Raw genomic sequence first — 21849 nt, 5'->3', positions numbered from 1 at the left:
GCGAAGTTTGAGCGAAATCAGGGGTTTCGAAAGTATTATTTAATAAATAATATTTTTTTCCTAACAAATTATATAAATTTTTGTAGGTAGTAGGTAGAATAAATTATAACAATAAAAATAGTAGACCTCCAAATAAGAACGTCATATTATTGATATTCTGAATTTGTGAAGTGATACATTTTCTTGAACCTATCATATTGTAGAATCAAATTTAGTGCAAATATTTTTCAAAAAAAAATCTAATACTTATGTAGGTTTCTGAGGTATTTGAAATATATATACTTATGTATTATATAATTTTCCCACGGCAAATTCGGTGTGTATGAATACAAAAAAAAACGAAAGTGTGAACAAATATAATTTTAATAATTTTCATAAGATCATTACAAATTATACGTTTAACCCTTTTTGCTTCGCTTTAGGTTCATCCGTACTGAGAGTAAAAGATAAGTCACACATATTACACTTAATAACAAATTCAGATACAGATCCTCTTCTAACTTCGGAAAATATAAATAAATTTGCCATAGTCATGAAAAAAAAATTGAATGACTTGATATTTCAATGAGGCGATTAAAAAATAAATTAAAATTTACAATGCGGCGTCCATCCAAATCTTGAAGCGGTTTCCCAATAGACGCACATTTAGGAAATAAATGAAAGTATAAAATTAATAAAACAATATAAAACACTAGCTGAAGTACCCGGCTTCGCACAGGGTCGCTTCGTGGATACATTTATCTAAAATATCTGCAATACAATATGCCAATATGAAAATAATTCTAATAGGAGTAAAGGTCAAACAAAAAACACTAAATTAAAATCGAATCCACAATATACAAACGTTATAAATAGTATTAATATGTAATTAATATGTATGTAACGAAGAAGAAGAGGCGGGTTCAATCTGAAATTCTAAAACCACGCACTCCGGCTCGTCAGCCGCCGTCTACCCTCCAAATGTTGTCGAAATCCGACTGCGCCTGTGGATTTTTATAAACAAAAACCGACACAACGGTACAAACATACAAACATCCAAATATATTTTCGAAATTATAGTAAATATAGATAATAAATAAAAACGGGAAGTGAAATATGTGTTATTTATATCATTGAAACAATACACGTATTAAAAATTAAATCAATCCAAAAATTGTTTATAGGTATCCAAATTAAGAAACTATTTAATGTGTATGATTATAATTATTGATAACACCTGGCCGGCCTATAATAATGCATATGGGCCGATAATAATAGAATTCATTATGTCAACATTGGACGAGGGTTGTCCACTGATTTTTTTTTAAATGTTTGATTTCTAACATTTAATTAATATAAAATAATAATGCGTTTGCGGCTAGATAACTAACTCATTGGCACCGGGGAAGTGGAATGCGCATTATGCGCAATTAATTTTTAGATGGCAAATATCACGTTAATTATTACATTATTTAAAATGCCCCGGTGGCAACGAACTATGTTACATTAAATACCATTATCTCCTCAGCGGAGCATATGGAGGCTTATACTATCAGACTTTTTATGAGGAATGGTAGTTAATCTGGATAAAACACACATTGCAAAAACATGTAATTTTGCCAGACGTGGGATTCGAACCCACACCCACTGCGCTATGCCAACTACTTCACTGTAGGATAGTAAAAAATAATATTCTTTTCGACCGTATCCGATCCTAATAGGATCATATGGGCCTCCACAGAGTGGAGGTTTGTATTGACAGATTTTTGTTTTTACGATAAATGTATGTCAGCCACTTGCTCAACCTATTAGATCCATACTTGTGACTCATACACAAATTGAAAAACAATATGTGTACTTGTTAGACCCAGGATTCGAACCTGGGACCCACGACGCAATAAGCCAACGCTTACGCCGCGTGGCTATCATGGGTGTGTTATAAAAATAATTATAAAAATAATAATTATGGCATGATTATCTGAAGATACAAAATAATATTGTACCGTTGGGCAATCAATTGAGATGTTTTTCCACTTCGACGGCGACCAGCGCATGGTTTGGCTAATGTACCGCTCATGATTTTCCCATGTATAATACGAAGCCACCTTCAAAGAATGTTTAGTAAATTATCTTTTGAATAAACTTGCACAAAAATCTAATAAACATATTTTTGATTTCAAGAAATTCACGCAAGCTACCTTATAAAATATGTGGCAACCCTGTGACTGGCTTAAGTTTTGTTTAACACTGTTGTTATGTAAATATTACGTCTGTCAAAATAATATTCCGCGATGAACTAAATTCTGGAAGAAAAAAAACACGTCCTCACTGCGTCCCAGTTGGTCGCCGACTAACTATATTAATATCGAAAGAATGAAAAAACTGTATGGATCAATCAATCAAATTGCCTTTTTTTAATAATTTTGCAAAATAATTATATTTCTAAAACGTCTGAAAACAGGATAAATACATGAAAATGTACGACGTGTTTTAGTAATACAGCGTCACTAATTATACCAAATGTATGGGGTTTTATTTATTTTTTCATTGTTAATTATTATTTATAGTATTACGTGAATGTTATATTATAATAAAAAAATATTTTTATTGTGCAGTATATATTATTTTGTGAGAAAAAATCATTCAAAATTGGCTGATGTATACTCAAACTAAAATGGCTTTAAAATCTTTATTTTTCCGAAATTAAAAAAAGTACGTGAGTTAATCAATGAAATGTATTGTTTTACCCATTTTTTTGATACAATATATACCTGCAAAACTATTATTAAGCTCAACATTCATTGTGGCGTGACAGTCGTTTTGACCAATTTCGAAAACAGGACTGACTAATTGTCATTTATTTTAAAAAGTAAAGCGATTCGAAAAATTTTAATGACACAGAACGTTTTAGTTGAATACTATTTATTAGATTTTAAATAAATAAAGAGTTTATTGTGTATCAATTCGTTTTAAACATGCTTATCATTTCCGCGATTCCGAGAAGACAGGAAAAAACGGGTCCAATGGCCTTAAGTAATTCTATTATGTTTTCAACCCCCTCTCGCCCGATATCTTTTGAAACTTTGTTAGCAATGGTGGTTACTGGTTTCATCTAGATCCTAGTCTATTCTGAAACAAAATTTCGTTCGGCGAAAAACCATCAAATGCAAAATTATTTAGGCGCAGTGGCGGACCAATGATTAAAATTGCCAATTTATTCAAATTGGTTAAGTCTGAGAAACGAAAGCGCAGCATGACAATTAAGTTTCTTGAAGACTTATTTTAATCCTGTTAAGTTTTATGCATACCTAATGTAATTACATCGGCGAATGTCAAACTTTGTGATTTCTGCATAATATAAATATATTATACACCACAATAAACTAAGTATTTCGAGAGATTTTGTAATAATTTATTATTAGAGAACATAATATTCTTAATATATTAAAAATTAATCCCAATATTATTGTATCAGGTATAGAATATAAATAAATTTTAATTTTATTTATGTTTTATATATATAGTGAACATTACAAATTATTAATTTAAGACGTTCACAACATGACATTTAGAAATAAAGAAACATTATTAAAACAGTATTACATAAAAAAAGAGATATCAGTGTAGCTGTCAGTATATTATTGTTCAAATTATTCGACTGCAATAATAAATTCCCAGGGACTCATATACCGGCAAACAACTGTTTATCTGTATCAGCAGATTGATTGGCGATATTAAATACGGCATCGCAATAGAAAATTAGTCTAATATCCATTCCCATAGTATCATATTATATTATGACTGTAATAATAAATAAAATTCACAGCTACTCGTATTTAAACCGCTGACTCGTTCAATATAATTATTTACTAGAATATAATGTTTAGTTATTACTTTCGACTGTATAAATTACGAATAACGATTTATCAAAATGTCACTCGAATCTAAGTACCTTGCTCGTAACTATCTCAGTAGATAATATGTACTCTCATTGTATTTATACTATCGTACCGACCGTTACGCTGCAAATAAAACTCGCTCCTGCATACATCTTCGACTTCTTCATCATCATCCTCAACACCATAACTTACACATCGAACACTACATCAGTATTAAATTATTAAACAGTATAAAAGTAAAAAATATAAATTAGATAGGTATAAGGAAGTACACCGGATTCGTTAGACAGACCCTACTTAAAATTTTATTAAATAACGCCCACCTATACTCATCCTCACATAGGTGGAATATATCAACACCAGAAGCAATTTGGTTGAACATAGTTATCGCCCTCCCAATTGGTACTACCAATGGCAGGTTGGTTCTGCACCGTGAGAGAATAAACAACTGATGTTCTCTATTACTAAGATAGTTATCAGTGACACAAAGGTTAACACAGCCATAATGGCAGAGTTCTCATTTATACCTCGTATAAGTCGAAAAAAATACGTAGCTTAATGAAAATCTCTTCTAAATTGCAGACTGCAGTATGTAAGCATACCTAGACATACTAAACAATAGTTGCAGTAAATTGTCATAAATGCAAGTATATAGTTATTCTAAAAAGCAATCAAATAACATTATGCATTAATCGGTCAAGAGACATGCGATTTCTGTTTGGAATCTGTTAGATTACTTATAGATAGATCTATGCTTTTTATCTTCAGGTAGTTTTAATTTATTAAAGCATTGTGCAAGTTGTATAAATATGCTAACCTCACCTTGTCCGGTTATTTTCTGCAATAACAGCAAAAGAGCCATCAGTCGAGAATTTCAATTTTAATAATAAGTAAACATATTATAGGCATTAATAAATTGGTACCTAACTAAAATTCACTTGGACAGTAGGTATATACACATGTCATTTCATTTTTAAATACAGGGATACTAATTATGACAATCTTATAAATTTAATTCTGCGCCCCCAAATAAAAATGGTTGTTGATCAACATAACATTTTGGATTTTCACTCTTATTAGTTATTAGTGAATTACAGAGCGTAACAAAATGTAATACACATGTCATTTCATTTTTAAATACAGGGATACTAATTATGACAATCTTATAAATTTAATTCTGCGCCCCCAAATAAAAATGGTTGTTGATCAACATAACATTTTGGATTTTCACTCTTATTAGTTATTAGTGAATTACAGAGCGTAACAAAATGTAAGTATATTACTAATTATGTATGGATGAAACTTACCCGTGTGAGAACGACTACAATAGCTGATCGTGAAAGAACAACGTCATATTATTATATTATTAATATGATAACCATTTTGGCATTATTATGAATTTATTTACCTACTGAGATTAGATTAATAAAAATCATTTGAAATATTGGTTTTCAGCCTTAAATTATTAATAATGATGGTAAGTATTCATTTTTATTCCGATTATCTCATTTTTCGACATCGTATCTTGATCCGTGAATACATAATGCGTTCCAATTGAAAATAACATCGAAAAAATATTTGAACTTTTCCCATAATTGTTGTGTAGTACTAAATATATATACAAAGTAGGTACTATTTTTTATTTATATATAATTTTCTAAATATTTCAATTATTTCACCTTTGTTATATTAATTCTGATGAAATCCAATCTGACGGTTGATTAATTAAATTACGTTGCTGTTCTTCCTATTTCATACAAAATTCTGTTATTATAATATCATCTTATATAAAAAAAAAGGATTGCTTTTATCAATATACAGTTGAAGAACTGGTGACGGCCATTATAAAATTTTATGTAAAATATTCATTTTCCGCCTTTAATTTGTTCCTATTCATAAAACGACAGTGTTCATTATTATATATTATATAATATAATAATTCACAAGTACAATATCAAGATGAGTACAGTGTTGTATCTAGGCTTTATTTTATTATCTCTACGGTTTATTTATTTTCAATAAAGCGTCTTTAAAATATTATATCCTCTGAAACTTGAAAGTTAATATGTAAATTATATATTTTTAAAACATATAATACATGAATTATATTATAATAATTTCGTTCTATCCAATTATAATGAGAAAACATTACTTTAATTAAAACATTTAGATGTTGTTTTTAGACATAATATAAGAAATTTATTAGTTTTCCATATGGTGTGTTATGTTATGTATCGGTTTGGAGCTTAGTAAAATAATAAACGGGTTCTTGTTAATTTTGTAAGGCGATAGGGTTTCCCTCAGTGATGTTAATTACGCAATTTTGACGACGCATCCAATTAATTAATTTGAAATTAAATACGTAGATAAATTATTATTATTACTACATAAATATCAATAAGTCGAGTATGTGCTCGTCGAAATATAATAATGTATGATATTATTTCCCATTTAAGTAACTCGGCAATTGATTTCGATTTAAGTATTATTCGAGGCTTTGTGATCATAATTTTGATCAAATTATTATTTATGTAAATATCTACCAATCTAATTTTTATTCAAATAACACTAAACATACGCGTAATATATTATAGTATGCAGACCTATGAATTTAATATAACCAGAACCCAAAGTCATTGTAATCTACTTACCAGATAGAAATCCATAAATATATTAACTTCATTATAAACGAGGTACGTTACCATTTCGTTACCAAAGTATATCAAATAATTATGAATATTTACAGTGGATAAATGGTATATACCCAGGTATAAAGATTTGTTATTAACCATATGCCCAACCAACGCCATCTTTATATTAATAAAGTCTGAGCATAACTTTTAGCACAAGCAACGAGTGGTCCACTGCCATACTATTTATTGATAACGTACTTGCAAGCAGAGTTTGGTATTCTATAATGACTGAAGAGTATAAATAAGTTATTAGTTATTGTCGTTTAGAATTGACTGTAATATTGACAAACGTCCTAGTGTATTATGATATTATTATACACAGAAGAAGTTTACTTACTTTGATCGTCAATTCAAATTATTAAGAACACATAACCACTAAATCAGATGAACTCCAAGGTCTCCAAGATACGTTAAAATAATCTAAAAGAAATTTGAAACTAAGTGTACTCCGACAAGTGAACACGACAGACGCGTCAGTATGAGCACTCTATAGACAATGACAGGTCATCCATAGACAACGGGAGGGGCGAAAAGTACGACCAGTCGTGTAATGTATCGGCTTCCTTCTTCAGTGGGCAATGGTCCAACCCATTTGGTGGCCATATAAGTACAGTTTTCGTAAGAGGTTGAACATGCCAGTCAATACGTAATGGCGGCCATACAGTTATCTTTGGTAGATAATCTGCTGCGCCCATAGACGGACACTTTTCGACCTGTCAGATGTGTGCCATGTTCAAACTGCCAGCGACCCCCTACTCCCGTGTTTTTGTAAAACTGTTGGAATTTCAACTAGCCGAAAGTTCTCGGATGACGTTAGATGTTGGTAACGTAAAGTAGAATATACCGCGCGATACAACTTCGGCTGGTGTTGCTTGTTATAAAATACAAATTCATTTATTATTAAAAATGTAATAATATTATGAACGCGGAGATCGCAAATATTATATTTTATTTATTTTTACGAGAGTAAAACAAAGTAATAGTTATTTATGTAAAGATATTATTTTATACAATATAATATAAATGTTAAAATGAAAGTTATTGTGAAAATATAGACTAATAACTCAGTACTCAAATTTTATTTATTGTATGTAGTGAATATTAAAAATTATTAATTTAAGACGTTCACAACATAAATTAATATACCTAATTGTGAATGACAATGTCGCTAAATCTAAATAAAATTTAAATCCCTATATATTTTAATAATATCATAGTAATTAATTATTATATTGATGATTGATGTAAATATAATTTTGTGGCATGTTTAAATTTATTGTATATAAAATCAATACCTTTATAAATATTACCGTTTTCTTACTTAATTAATACTGTTCATTAAAGGATTAAAGGGAATAATTTATTCAAAAGAAAGGATTATATTTTATATTTACACGAATGTGTATAATATTGTTTCGGTGAATCGATAAAATACACAATCCACTAGCGAAATTATGATTTATTTTACCAATATCATAGGTGTGTATTTTATGTCAATTTGTTTCTAATAAAAACAATTATAACCATAATAAATTCAAAGTAAAATTATTCGTGTATCATCGTTCATCCCTACCTAAAACTAATTGAAACAATACCCATATGTAATATCTCCGCGAACCTAACCTCCATAGTTTTTGACACTTGCTCTGCCACAGACAATAACTGTACGTATATGGGCACGTCTGTTGACAGTTCGACAGAATTAAATGGGGTAGTTAAACTGATCTGTGGTGTGGCCACTAACGTACAGTTATTGAACAGTTATTGTCTGTGCCATGTTCAACCTGTTACGAAAACTGTACGTATATGGCCACCTATTGGGTCGTTCGAATTTAGAACTAAGCTCATCTCAGTATAAAAAGTATGAATTGGTATGTCAAATGTTAGCATGTGGCGCCCCCACTCGGCGGACAGCTTATACTGGTGGATCTATACCAGCACTAGTAATGATTTTTTTACAAACCGTACCACTTGATGATTTGTCGAAAATATATTGTATATAATATACACCTTATTTGTATTTTTTAATACAATACTTTTTACATAATATTAATATATATTTATATTAATCTATATTAATATTCATGCATATAACACTGTCCTGTCGAAAATTATCATTTTCCCTATTTCATCAGATACGCATATTATTATTAATTACATTGTATTAATAAATATTCGTTTTATTGTTTCAGCACCACCCACATCGGTTGAGATTGTCGGCTATTCAGCAAACTCCAAAATTGAGATTCAAGAAGAACAGGAACTTACCTTGGAGTGTCGAGCTAAGAGTGCAAAGCCTGTCGCTGCTCTTGTCTGGTACAGAGGGAGAGAAGAATTGAAAATAGGTTAGTCATAATATTCTATATAGACAGGTTATACCTTAACTAATGGTATGTTTAAGTGACCTTACAATCGAAACATCGCTAATAAAATCACAGACCACTGAAAATAATACAATTGTACAATTACAATATTTTTTTTAAATATAAAAACAACAGTCCACGCAGTCTAATGACAGTAATGCAGTGTAACATACTGCAGTAATAGACGTGAAACAAAAACAATGTCAGCAAGTTCAAGTAGACGATATAACTAAATATTTGGCGAGAGCCAGGCGTCGGTTAGTAATTAAGGCAATTAATATTCCTTGATTAATAACACAAAAACCGATAGTTATAAATAACGCAATTTCATAAGAATTTCATGTGGGACCTACTAGTTTAAATTATCTAATTAATTAGGAGGCATGTAGCTTAATTGGTTAAAGCATATTGGCGCAATACTAGTAGACATACGGGTTCGAACCCTGTCAGGAGTCGTATTTTTTTTTAATGTGATTTTTTCTAGTAGGTTCATAATCTCAAGTGTTTTCAAGTATGTATTTTCAATTACAAAACACCCAAACTTTGAGAAAATTTGAGATGGTGACCAAACCAGGAATTTAACCCCCCCCCCCTCTCCCCGAATGAGAAGCCAGTGCTTTAAGCACTGAACTATGAGGGCCAACTGGTCTCCTTTTTGATTGGTATGTCAGAATGTTAAAACAAAATTCTTAAATCGTTCTCAAAAGTTTGGTACCCTGTTAAAATATATTTATATAAAAGGTTACTAGCATATTGTAGTTTAGGATATACTGATTTAGTGGCATTTTGCTTTTATGGAAATAAATTATCTCTTGTAAAACCGTGAAGCTTTCATCCAGTATTAATGCAATTGAAGTTCAGTACCCGTATCTATGTCTTTTAAACAGGGACCAAGGTTTGGTAAAGGATATATTGTATTTACTCTTTTTACATATTATAAAGTTACGATATGCCCGTGTTTGTTGTGTATTAAAATTACTACACGATAAATAGTTCTCTTTTAAGAGACATTTTGAATTTTGAGCCTATATAAACATAATAATTGTGATTAACATTGCTATAAACCAGCATACGTTCATGAATACTGTTTTTTATGTGAAAGAAGATTCAACAGAATGTACATCGGCGCTTAAAATTCCTATTACTACAGTTCACGGTCCGTTTGTCAGTAAGTTTTTCCTTAGGTTTTATTTTTTTTGCATGCTCTTTCTGAACGACTATTTTACCCCCGGAAAACCACCCCTAATTCGCCCTTTAGTTATTTCATCCCTTCCACGGCGCAAATACTCGACTTTGCCACCGTCGAGCACTTTGGGGGTGTTTCATTTAAAAACAACGTGTTTTCTCGTGTGGGTTTGAACTTTTAACCGATTCCGGTCGCCTAATTACGGTCCGACGTTTAATATTGTGTCCATATGTGCCGTTTACCAAATTGGCCTGCATTGATTTTGTATGTTAGAATTTTAATCGTATAATACGGAAAATCTAGGCCAGAAAATCTTGCTTAGTCCTGAACGCACACGCCAAAAATAAACAATTTTAAAAAAATAAATGTTTGTTTCTTTTTTAAATGTTACTAAAACATAATTTCAAAAAATAATTATCTACGATAATGATCACTGTATATTATACTTATGCCAATTAATAAATACAGGTAAAAAATAAAATTATAAAAAATAGGTATCTTGTAAGAGTATTATTGAATATTAATTGTTTAACTAATAACTTATGAAGACTGATATCACAGGTCGTTTGTTAACTCCATTAATTTCCAATACGTTACCATTGTTCCTAGAATGGACGATTTTACACCTCTTTAGTGTAGTATTTTTATTGTTTATAATTACTAATGATCTATTATTAGGTTTTGACGATTTCTTATAATATGCTTATCGATTGTATTATTATTAATTTTACTAACACTTCAACTATTCATAATTTGTTTATTATATTTTTTATTGTGACCCTTGACTTAATATAATAGCTAGGTAATGGAGTTTTTACCCACTTTATTGTATTGATTGGTTATATAAGTTAGAGTTAATAGTATTCGTTGTCAGTGTTTATTTGCCTTTTGGTGAGTGTAGGTACACAGCGCCTGAAGATGCCGAAAGGCGAAACCCGGGTCGCAAAAAACGACTCAAATGGAATTGTACAAAACTTAAATTCATTAGAATTTAAATACAGGTACATTTGATTTACATATACAATAGTTACCAGTGGCGTGCGCTGACTTAGTGTAGAGATGCTGTTACTATTTGTTACATATTATCTACTTAGCTTCAATAACTAATTGAATTTTGGCGAACGGTTGATGATTATTTTGTATTATAATTTGTGGTATTGAAGAATGGTAACAATGCTTTGTTCTAAAAGTATTTTTTTTTTAAAGTAAAAAAATAAAAACCGACAATAACCGAGCGGCTAACGCGTCAGCTTATAATTTCGTGGGTTCCAGGGTCGAATTTTATTCTGGGTCTGGAAAGTACACATATGTGTATTTGGAGTCAGAGTTTGGACATAATTATAGGTTGAGTAGATGGCTAACGTCCATTTCTCGTAATCACAAAATCTATTGAAACAAACCTCCACTCCGTGGAGGCCCGTGTGATCTTTTTAGGATCGGATATGCTCAACAACAAGTATTGACGTAATTTATTATTAATATAAAACCTTTAAAATAAGTGAAGTGACATCAAATGTATCATACAATTGCACAATAAATGCATACATAATATTATTACATTGACTCCCTCGATGGCCTCGCGGCTTAAGTGCCGGCTTATAACGTCTTGGGTCCCAGGTTCGAATCCTAGGTCTGGCAACTACACATATTGTTTTTCAATCTGTGTATGAGTCAGAATATGGACCTAATAGGTTGAGCAAGTGGCTGATATCCATATCTAGTAGAAGCAAAATCTGTTAATACAAACTTCCATTCTGTAGATGCTCATATGATCCTATTAGGATCAGACATGGTCGAAAGAAAAAAAAAAGATATATCGATTATTTCAGACTCAGATGATGTTCAATATCCACAGCACCCGAGAATCGTACACCACTGATATAAACATGTTATAATGTATGCAAGCGAATAAAAAGTATTACTTTCATCCTCTTCTGAAAGTGTTACATAATCAGAAAATTGTCTACTCATTTTAAGCATATACAAAAGTCATCATAATATGTTTATTATCTAGATATTGTAGATACGTAACTGATAAAATCTCGAGAATTAAATTTAATATCTATCTGTTGAAAAATCATCTGATATTACATTTTCCTTTTGTAGAATACTGACATACCTATATATTATATACAGTTAAAAACAAATGTAGTTTTACCTACTTATCATTTGGTTCTCATATCTCAAATTGTCATACATGATAACATGCCAAAAACTAGATCGATGGCACGTGGACCCTCGGAAATAAATGTACTGAATTAAACAGCCATAAACATAACACTCATAATATTACAGCAAAGACGTACACATAAATAGGTATTGCGACGGCATGTAAGCTCGATTCGATATGAATAAAATGGATTTCAAGTTATTCACATTTTTATTTTATAAAAAATAGTTTTGTATTATATTGCTATATGAAATATCCTCACCATTCAATGAAGGTAACGTAATAAAATACTATGTATAAAATTACGCTCCTAACTATTTATAGATGATGTGTTTTATTAGTTTATTTTACGAAAATCGGCGGTAAACGGTTATTTAAAAAGATTTTTTTTCAGTGCCGTCTGAAATTTAATGTCCAACTGTAAATTTGTGGGCTTTACGAGTTTTGCATTACGCTGTATAAAACCGCCCACCGTATCATTAATGCTGCGCCTCTGCGCTTTTCCATACAAAAAATACACAAACCTGCAGTTTTATGTGTACCAGAGTTACATACCGCCCGAACCAAAAAAACTTTCACAATAGCTTTATTTATTGACCAGATTTCAGGCCATGTATGTATATCTACAGTATATACAAAAATAAGCAGGTATTTTTAAGAATGCAACTATTATTAGTATAGATTCATTTATTGATAGTAAAATTAAAAACAAACAATTTAGAATTATTGATAAACTATTTTTTTTATGCAAGGAATAATTCACAAGATTTAAGAATGTAACATTCTAATAGTGTATATTCAATGTATCTTGTTGAATAAAATAATAGCTAAATAAAAATTATTAGCAAATTCAAATAAGTTACAACAAAAAATCTTGGAGTGATCCGTGACGTCGGTTAGTAATTAAAGTAATAACTACTTTGATTTAAAATACAAAAGCCGATCGCCAACAGTAGCTCAATTTGGAAAGCGCTTCAGAGAGTATTAAAAGCCATTAGTTAAAATTTGTCGCAATTAAGTATGACGCATTTAGCATAGTTCATTATGTGCATGGGCGCGATTCCCGAAAGATGCAGGTTCGATTCCTGGACCCCAATTTTTGAACGAAGCGCTTTCGAACTATCCAATGAGAATGGCATAAAAAAGTAAAGGAATGTATGAGAATAGCTAGATTTTGAATACTTTACAGACTTATTTATTTTGTATTTTTATACGGTGTAGTCTTTTTATACATAAACAAATACTAACTACCACAAATTGCTAATTGGTCGACTTTTAATTCCGTTTTATAATAAATAGGTACACATTCAATTATTCCCATGATTCACAAAAAAACATTATTATTATAAAAATGACTCATTCCAAACCCATTAGCGGAACTCGTAGTTCTCATTAAAACAATTTATAATTTCTGTAAATAGCTGTAGGTTCATTTAATTCAATAATTTGTTTTTTATTAACAAAAGAAATCATATGAGTACACCCTCATACATTAAGGATAGCATGACCATCAGAATCTTCCGCTGTGACAGTATTGTTCTAGTTGAGCGAGCTAATTTCTGTTAGTACCAACTGGAGAAACAGTAGATTTCTAACTGCAGTGCAGCGTAAGCCAAGCATCGCACTCCTCACAACGCTGTGTTATAACTTAATTTTTATCAGTATTTTATGTTAATTAAAAATTACTTTTCTTCTTGTGTACTTATCTTAGTTATTGATATATCCACATTCCCAAACGCCTACCTAATGACTTCATAACTTTATTGGTGTACCGTCATTTATTTCTCTTATTAAGTACCTACCTATATTTTTTTTAAATTATTACTAAACAAACTAATTGTTACTTACTTTATTCACCTCAATAATATGAATGGAAAAATAATTTTGAAAACTGGTTTATGCTACGAGTATGTGACTAGGGATCGCAATACCAGTATTTCAAAACCGCTTTTCAATTATTTATCGATACCGAAATACCGGTTTCAAAAATCCTAAATACCGGTATTTTCGGTATTAAGAAAGCATACATGTATAGTATATTTTTCAACAATGAATTTAATGTTATTTTTCATTACTTACCTACTAGTTTTATGCTGCCAAAACGCAAATATTATATTGACTGAAACCTACAAAAAGTTAAATAACATTAAAACAAAATCCCTCAAATGTAGGTACTTACTTATATAATAATTAACATATTTCAGAAAAGAAAACATTTGTGGCAAATATTTCCAATTATTCTATAACTATTGGTCCAAAGTTGATAGTACATCCAACTAATATTGAATTTCAGAGAGATTTTTCTGTACCCGGACTTAAGTATTTGTAAAAATTAGCAGTTCTAAAATATAATGATCTATACATATTTACAAAGGTCAACGTAATAAATGTACGCAGGTACTTTAGGTTGCTATAAAATAGTGTTTTAAATTGATTTTAATAGTTATATTTATTGATAGGTACTTATTTTTTTCTATAATATATTTTGACGAATACCGGTATTGATATATTCATTCGGTATTCAAATCCCTATTATGTGATCTTAACTGGTACAGAAAGAAACAATATAACTTTTTAACTGAACACTTTTTCTGTATATTGCATTGTATAAAAAGTTTGGTGATCTATTTCGCATATTGCTACTTGTCTTTTACTGTACGTTTATATTGATTCGCGTATCTATAAGAAAATGCAATTCCATATTTCATGTTTCAGCCATTTCCCGAATGCGTTTTATCAGCGAATCTGCCAATATACCGCCGATTCTGAAATCATTTATTGAAGAGAAACTTGGCTTTAATATCGTTATCAATATTTAAAATAATGATATGCTAAAGATATAAGAAGTTTTTATATAACTTACACTTATTATTATTTTAAATAGTTATTCAACATGATTCAAACATGGAACTGCTTTGTATAAAAAGTTATTAGCATTGGCCCTAACATTGGATTACCTTTCTATAAAATCTAGTTGACACTTTCATAGCTACGCAGTGGCGGTGGGTGGAGGTAGGCTGTTAAGATTTGACATAAATAGTGCGCATTAAACTTTGTCACTCATACGTATTTATTTTTATTGAAATAAGACTAAAATGTACGGATGGAGTTGGTCAATTAAAAAAAACAATTAAACCCTGCCTAAACAAAATCATAATAGTTTTGGTATGCTTAGAGTGATCCGACAAAATGGTGCACGCTTTTTCATTCATGCTTATTTGTTTTCGTTCAATTTAGAATATAAATTACACATGTTGTTAGTCAGTTTTTTTTAATGCATTGCCCCCTGCTTAAACCAAGCTATAATATATAAAAATATTCAAAATGATGTATTTACTTATAATTTAATGTCATAATTATCGATATTGTATAGATAGACGAGTATTTTTTTTACTAATATCTATTATGGCTTAGTTTTCGCAGGGTATAATTGAATTTTAAAAACTAACCAACACCATCTGTGAATTGTAGTCTTAGTTCAGTGAAAACAAATACGTATAATTGACAAAGTTTAGTATGAACTATTTATATCGGATCTTAACAGCCTACCTCCACCCTTCGCCACTGTAGATATGTGTGTAGTTTGAATGTTTTCGAATGAATATACATCCTTAAAATGCCAAAACCATCAATAAATACAACTTATATAATATAGTAATAACCCTTTATAGGGCAAAGGTCGAAAACGGTTTATTTATCAACCACCTCATTTATGAGCTATAAGTCATACACTAAATATGGAAATATCAACCTTAGTGCGTCAAGACGTTGTCGAGAACGTTCTCTGGTTATGAAATAAACCATCTAATATGAAGTGTACGTCAATCGCTCGCAAAACACTATTTCATCGATTGGTCGATGTATCAGCCATTGCGCGTTTGCGGTCGCGACTCGACGAATTCGCGAGTGACACTTGACTTTGCAAGTCATTTTGTTCCCATTTATATTATATTTTGTGAAAAAAAGTATGTACATAAGTATTAAATATGCATTTATTTATCGATTTACATTATATTTTTTACAAATATATTTTGACAGAGTACTTGTTTCGTCATTCTATTGCCAAGCGGGAAGTACATAACCTCAAATTTGCAATTCGCATGGCTGACCTCTAGAATTATTTTAAAAATAAAAAAACGGCTTAGGCAGCTGTGTATAGTTATATTTTATTGTGAATATAGTATACTATCATAAATGTATTTAAGTTTTACTCAAAATATTTGGGATCGGAAAAGTTTTCAAAATATCCTCGAAGAAAAGGTGTTTTTTTGTTAGTTGTGACATCAATTGAATGCTAAAGTACTAAATTAGTATCAATATCGCAACTTTCATGGGCTTGTATTGTATTATATTTGACTGTAGAAGTAACATCATCATCAGCTGGGGTCTATCCACTGCTGGATGTAGGCCTCCCCCAGCATACTCCATTTTTCTCGGTCATTTCGTAATATGTTAATGTTGTAGGTCGGTAGGTACTGTTAGGATAATATGTTTTATTTTTTTTTCAGTTCATGAGTAAATTTAAGAAAAAGAGCTGTCGATGTGCTTATTGTAGTACGGTTAGAGAGCCAAAACGCATATATTATTTTTTAACGTACCGTTTTGCATACTATGTTTTGAAAAGTATTAGGTAAATGGGTGTAAAAAAATAAAAAATGAATTGTAACTTTTCTTATGATTAAATAAATAATATGTAGAACCATTATTTATTTGTTTTATTTGAAAAAAATATATCAAAAAATCAAAAAAAAAAAACACCTGAATGGGCACTGGTTGATAAAAAAACCACCATATATTATAGTTTTTCCAAATTTCTGATAGATATTTTTTATTTTTATATTAAAATTGTTTTAAGATATTAAATATCTGATGCAAAATGATAGAGGTCGGTTTGAAATGAAGAAAAAAATGCTTTGCCCTATAAAGGGATAAGGGAGCATCTAAGAACACTATAACACAACTCATGTACAAGAACCCATGTGTAGAAAACAGTAATGTAAAATCTTGTATTTTTCAATAATTTTATTAACGGAATAGATATTATCGGTATTAACAATATACGCTTAAAACAAATTGACTATATAAACCAATCGAAACATAATAATATGAAAATTTAGCAGATTAACGAAGACACATTTCATAGAAGTAAATAAATTATTGGCACATAAAAAATCTATTGCCAGATCAATGAGTAGATAGTCGCAGTATTTTTAAAATTAAATAAAATAGATATGTCAATATTTTCAAAAAATAATAATTTGAATATGCACACATGTAGTGCGTGTGTAGCGAACTTTATCCACGGGGAAGCCTTCTGCTGACCTTTTAATGAAATATAAGAATTCTCTCTACCATAAATTTGTTTCATACACATATTTACAAAATTATGTACTTCTAAATTAAGTTGTGACGTTAACGATACTAGGTGGCCGAATTGGTTGATTTTGTAAACATTCACATAATATGTATAATACTTGCAAACGTACTGATAAAATTAATAATTTTACTATAATTGTACAAACAAGAATTATATTCCTGTTATGTTCTCACTATATTTGTGTGTTCGATTCTGCCAGATATTCTGTTTCCATTTTATTTATTGGCAAAAAAAAAATTGCAAAACTTGTACGTACGTTTACCTGTGTATTCGTACGTATGTTTTTGGAATTGGCACAATCTGCGTATGTAAACTCAAACTGGAATCGAATGAACAAACAATCTTTCAATAACTTCGACCCACAGTTATACAATGACATAATTTCTCCGAGAAGAAGAGATAGCATAAGATATGAAACGTGTAAAAGAAAGAGATTCAAGCAAAACAAATCTAGTGGAAAAAGTATGATTTCCCCTTGTTTTTCCGTTGGGGTCTATTAGATACACCGTGCCAACAAAGTTTTTGCACAGATTTCACCGGCATAATGTAAGTGTCAAAGAAAACTTTACGTGGGTATGTATGGACAGGTATAGATTTTTTTTTTTAAATCGTAACTTATTTCCAAATTGCGTACAGTTTTGGAAAATTGTATCGAGGTCAGAACTACATTCAATTGGTCCGATTTCAATAATTCGATTTTAATTTATTTATCACAATGTACCAAAAAGGTTTTTAATTATTAATTAAACACGTTTACAGTATGACAATTAGGTGTAGTAACCTAAACCAGGCTTATTCGTAGGTACTAAATCCGTGAACAAAACATAGCCCTTAGTAATTACGTTTATAAGAAAAACTACTTGATATTGTACTAAAATGCTATTGCTGTTTTATTATGTCTATAGATATAGGTAGCATCATAAATCGTCAGGTGTTCGAATTTAGAACTAAGCTCATCACAGTATAAAAAAGTATTGAATGATATGTCAATCCTCACTCAGCGGATAACTTATACTGGAGGATCTATAGAAATATATTTTTACCAATAAATTCACACATTGATACTTTTTATGTAACTAGATATATATTTAGGTACTATGTAGCTTAAAATTTAGAAGAGATCTTTATTTAGCAACATATTTTTTCCGACTTGCGTAAATGTGAACTCTGCCATTCTTTGTGGTGTTGGCTTGTGTGTCTCTGATAATTACCTTAGGAATCGAGGGCATCCGTTGTTTGTTCTCTCAAGGTGCAGAACTAACCTGCAATTAGTGATGCCAATTGGTAGGACAATAACCATGTTCAGTGAAATCGCTTCGGATATTGATATATTCCATTTACGTGAGGGTGAATTATTTTGGTGGACGTTGTTTCATATGTTTTTAAGATAGAGTCTATCGATAGTTAACTCTGCGTGCTTTCATCTACTTTTATTTTTGTTGCTTTATTTTATTACTTATTGTATTATTAAGTGACATTTCTCTGTATTTTTGTTTTAAAAATTATTAACACTTATTTTATGTCATGTCTTGAACGCTTTGAATTTTTAATTTGTTATGTTCATTATATGTAAAATAAATAAATTTGATTTGATTTGATTTGAGTTGAATGTATATAATATATTTTTCATTTTTTTATTTCTTATTCATGAACTTTAATCCTCGAATAAAGGCGTGAATTAAGAATCGTTATGGGGGGGGGGGGGTATTAGTTGGAAAATATTTAGTTAACAAATTTTGAAGTGGTATTTAGGGCGATGTGATATCAGAGTCACCCAATACTTGTCTTGGCTTAAACCTTAAACCCTAGACCCGTGATATCAGTGGTGGCTGTAAGAAAACGTCTACAGCCGGGGGGGTATCTCCCATGAAAACAATAAGAAGACTTCGTAATTCTGTTTATTTATTTCCTCCGCAACCCGCATTTTGGTGTATTATTTATTATGCGGGGTGGTTTTAATATTTTTTACAAGTGATTAAAACATTTAACTGCTTTTTAAAATAAGTAGCGCTGGCTTTAATTACGAGCGAGACTCATTTTTTCATATTGTATTCTCGTAAATGCCCTGTGAAAATGTCATTATGAAATGAAATCCATTGTTAAAAAGTGGAGGTAGTTATATGTGGTCTCAAACCGACTATTATAATAAATAATAGAGTTAGCGTTAAAAAAATGCGAGAGTTTTCCTGTCAACACTTTTATTTAAAAAAAAAAATCTCGTATGATATTTCGGGTACCTCATATACATAATATCAAATTAACCTTTCCACGACTTTTATGGATGTGCATTAGGTACATTAGTACAATTAGTGCGTACTTAAATTAGTTACGTAGTAACGCAACGGTTAACACATTGACTGCTAACTAGATAATTACTTTTTAATCACCAAATTTAAATAGCATCCTAATTATATCGAATGGCCACCTTCATCGTTACGCGCTGGGCGCGTCTTTAGCGTCCAATGTATTAATGTTGATATTCTAGAATTATTTCAAATATATTTAATGCAATTGCGATAAATAAATACACTACCGTACATCAAATATTATCTCGTATAATGAAACCTAAAGCCATTAGATAAAGTCACACAAGTTTTCAACACCATAAAAATGGCTACGCGGCTCGACTTGCCTATTAAATTTAGGCAAAAAATATAAAATGACAAGTGGTATTGAGGCGACAACCCACTAAAAAAATTAGTAGTAAAATAAATTATTATAATTATAACAAATATTTTATGAGGTTAACAATGTATCCCTTCGTATCCGGAAATTTGTCCGTAAACAGTTCACCACAGGACACTTATTCGTGCGCCGCAGTACGTGAAACATGAGTTCGTGTAACATTTAATCAAATGACGAGTTCTTCGTTGAACATTTCACCGTGGAGTATATTTGTACGTATGCTACAACATGTGGCGAATTTTATGAGGTGTCTTTACTAGGTTAGGTTAGGGTTAATCTAATTGGAACAGTACTATTTGCAAAACCATCGCCGCATTTTGTAAGATACGTACAAATGTATTCCACGGTGAAATGTTCAACGAAGAACTCGTCATTTGATAAAATGTTATACGAACTCATGTTTCACGTACTGCGGCGCACGAATGATGAACTGCATACGTACAACTTACATGTAACCGTATCCCTTATCTGTACGCGGCTTTAGAAAACACAACAGTAACAAAACATAAAATGACCATAATAATATTCAGAATTGCTGCATCAATTGGACGAAACGGCAGTAAAACCTCACAAGGTGAAATGTGTATAACTACACAAAATAATGCTGTAATATATTTCTAATTTATGACGTCATGCAGTATTAAATTAATCAAATAATTAATAATTTATTTATTTTTATAGTCGTAGATAGATTTTTCTTAATGTAAAAAATTCACCCTAAAAATATATATATCTTCCATAATATATTATATACATCAGTTGCAAGGGGTGGAATTAGGCTGTAAAAATTCGACATAAACAGTGCATATTACACTTTGTAAGTCATACTGAATTAATAATACAATTTTCAGATAGTGCTGGTTAGTTTTTAGTCTCATTATGCCCTGTCTAAACCAAACCATAATAGTTTAGGTATGCTATGAGCAATCCGACAAAAATAGTGCACACTACTTGTTTTCGTTGAGTTAAGAATACATATTTCAAATGGTGTTGGTTAGTATTATAAAATTCATTAAGCCCTGCCTAAATCACACCATAATCGATAAAATATTATTCTATTTGTTAAATATCTAAAAAAAAAAATTGCCCATGTCCGATCCTAACAGGATCATATGGACCTCCACAGGGTGAAGGTTTGTATTAACACATTTTTGTTTTTACGAGAAATGGATGTAATCCACTTGCTCAACCTATCAGTTCCGTACTCTAACTCAAAACACAAATTGAAAAAAATATGTGTATTAGCCAGACCCAGGATTCAAACCTTGGTCTGGTTTGGCTGGTTGAATTTTAAAAACTATCATTCACTATCTATATTTTGTAGTCTTAGTTCAATGAAAATAAGTATAACTGACAAAATTTACTACACCAGAATTTAAAAGAATCTTTGGAAATGTTCAAATAAAAAGAAACACAGTTTGACGAAAGTGCATACACAATCAAGTCGTCATTATATAGAATAATATTTATACAATATTATGATAGTTACCAATAATT

General features: G+C 30.6%; 1 protein-coding gene across 1 annotated transcript in view; it reads left to right on the top strand.

The window, feature by feature from the left end:
• Positions 1 to 21849, top strand: part of sns (nephrin adhesion molecule sticks and stones) — a 268329-nt gene that overhangs the window by 133569 nt on the left and 112911 nt on the right. The window contains exon 4 of the mRNA XM_085954519.1: positions 8764 to 8916. Coding sequence (XP_085810645.1) covers positions 8764 to 8916 — 153 coding nt within the window. The remainder of the gene's footprint in view (positions 1 to 8763; positions 8917 to 21849) is intronic.

Source organism: Rhyacophila brunnea, unplaced genomic scaffold, assembly GCF_057557595.1.
Source record: "Rhyacophila brunnea isolate RB1 unplaced genomic scaffold, BYU_Rbru_1.0 scaffold_4, whole genome shotgun sequence".
NCBI lineage: Eukaryota > Metazoa > Arthropoda > Insecta > Trichoptera > Rhyacophilidae > Rhyacophila > Rhyacophila brunnea.
This window is presented reverse-complemented; position numbering and strand designations above follow the sequence as displayed.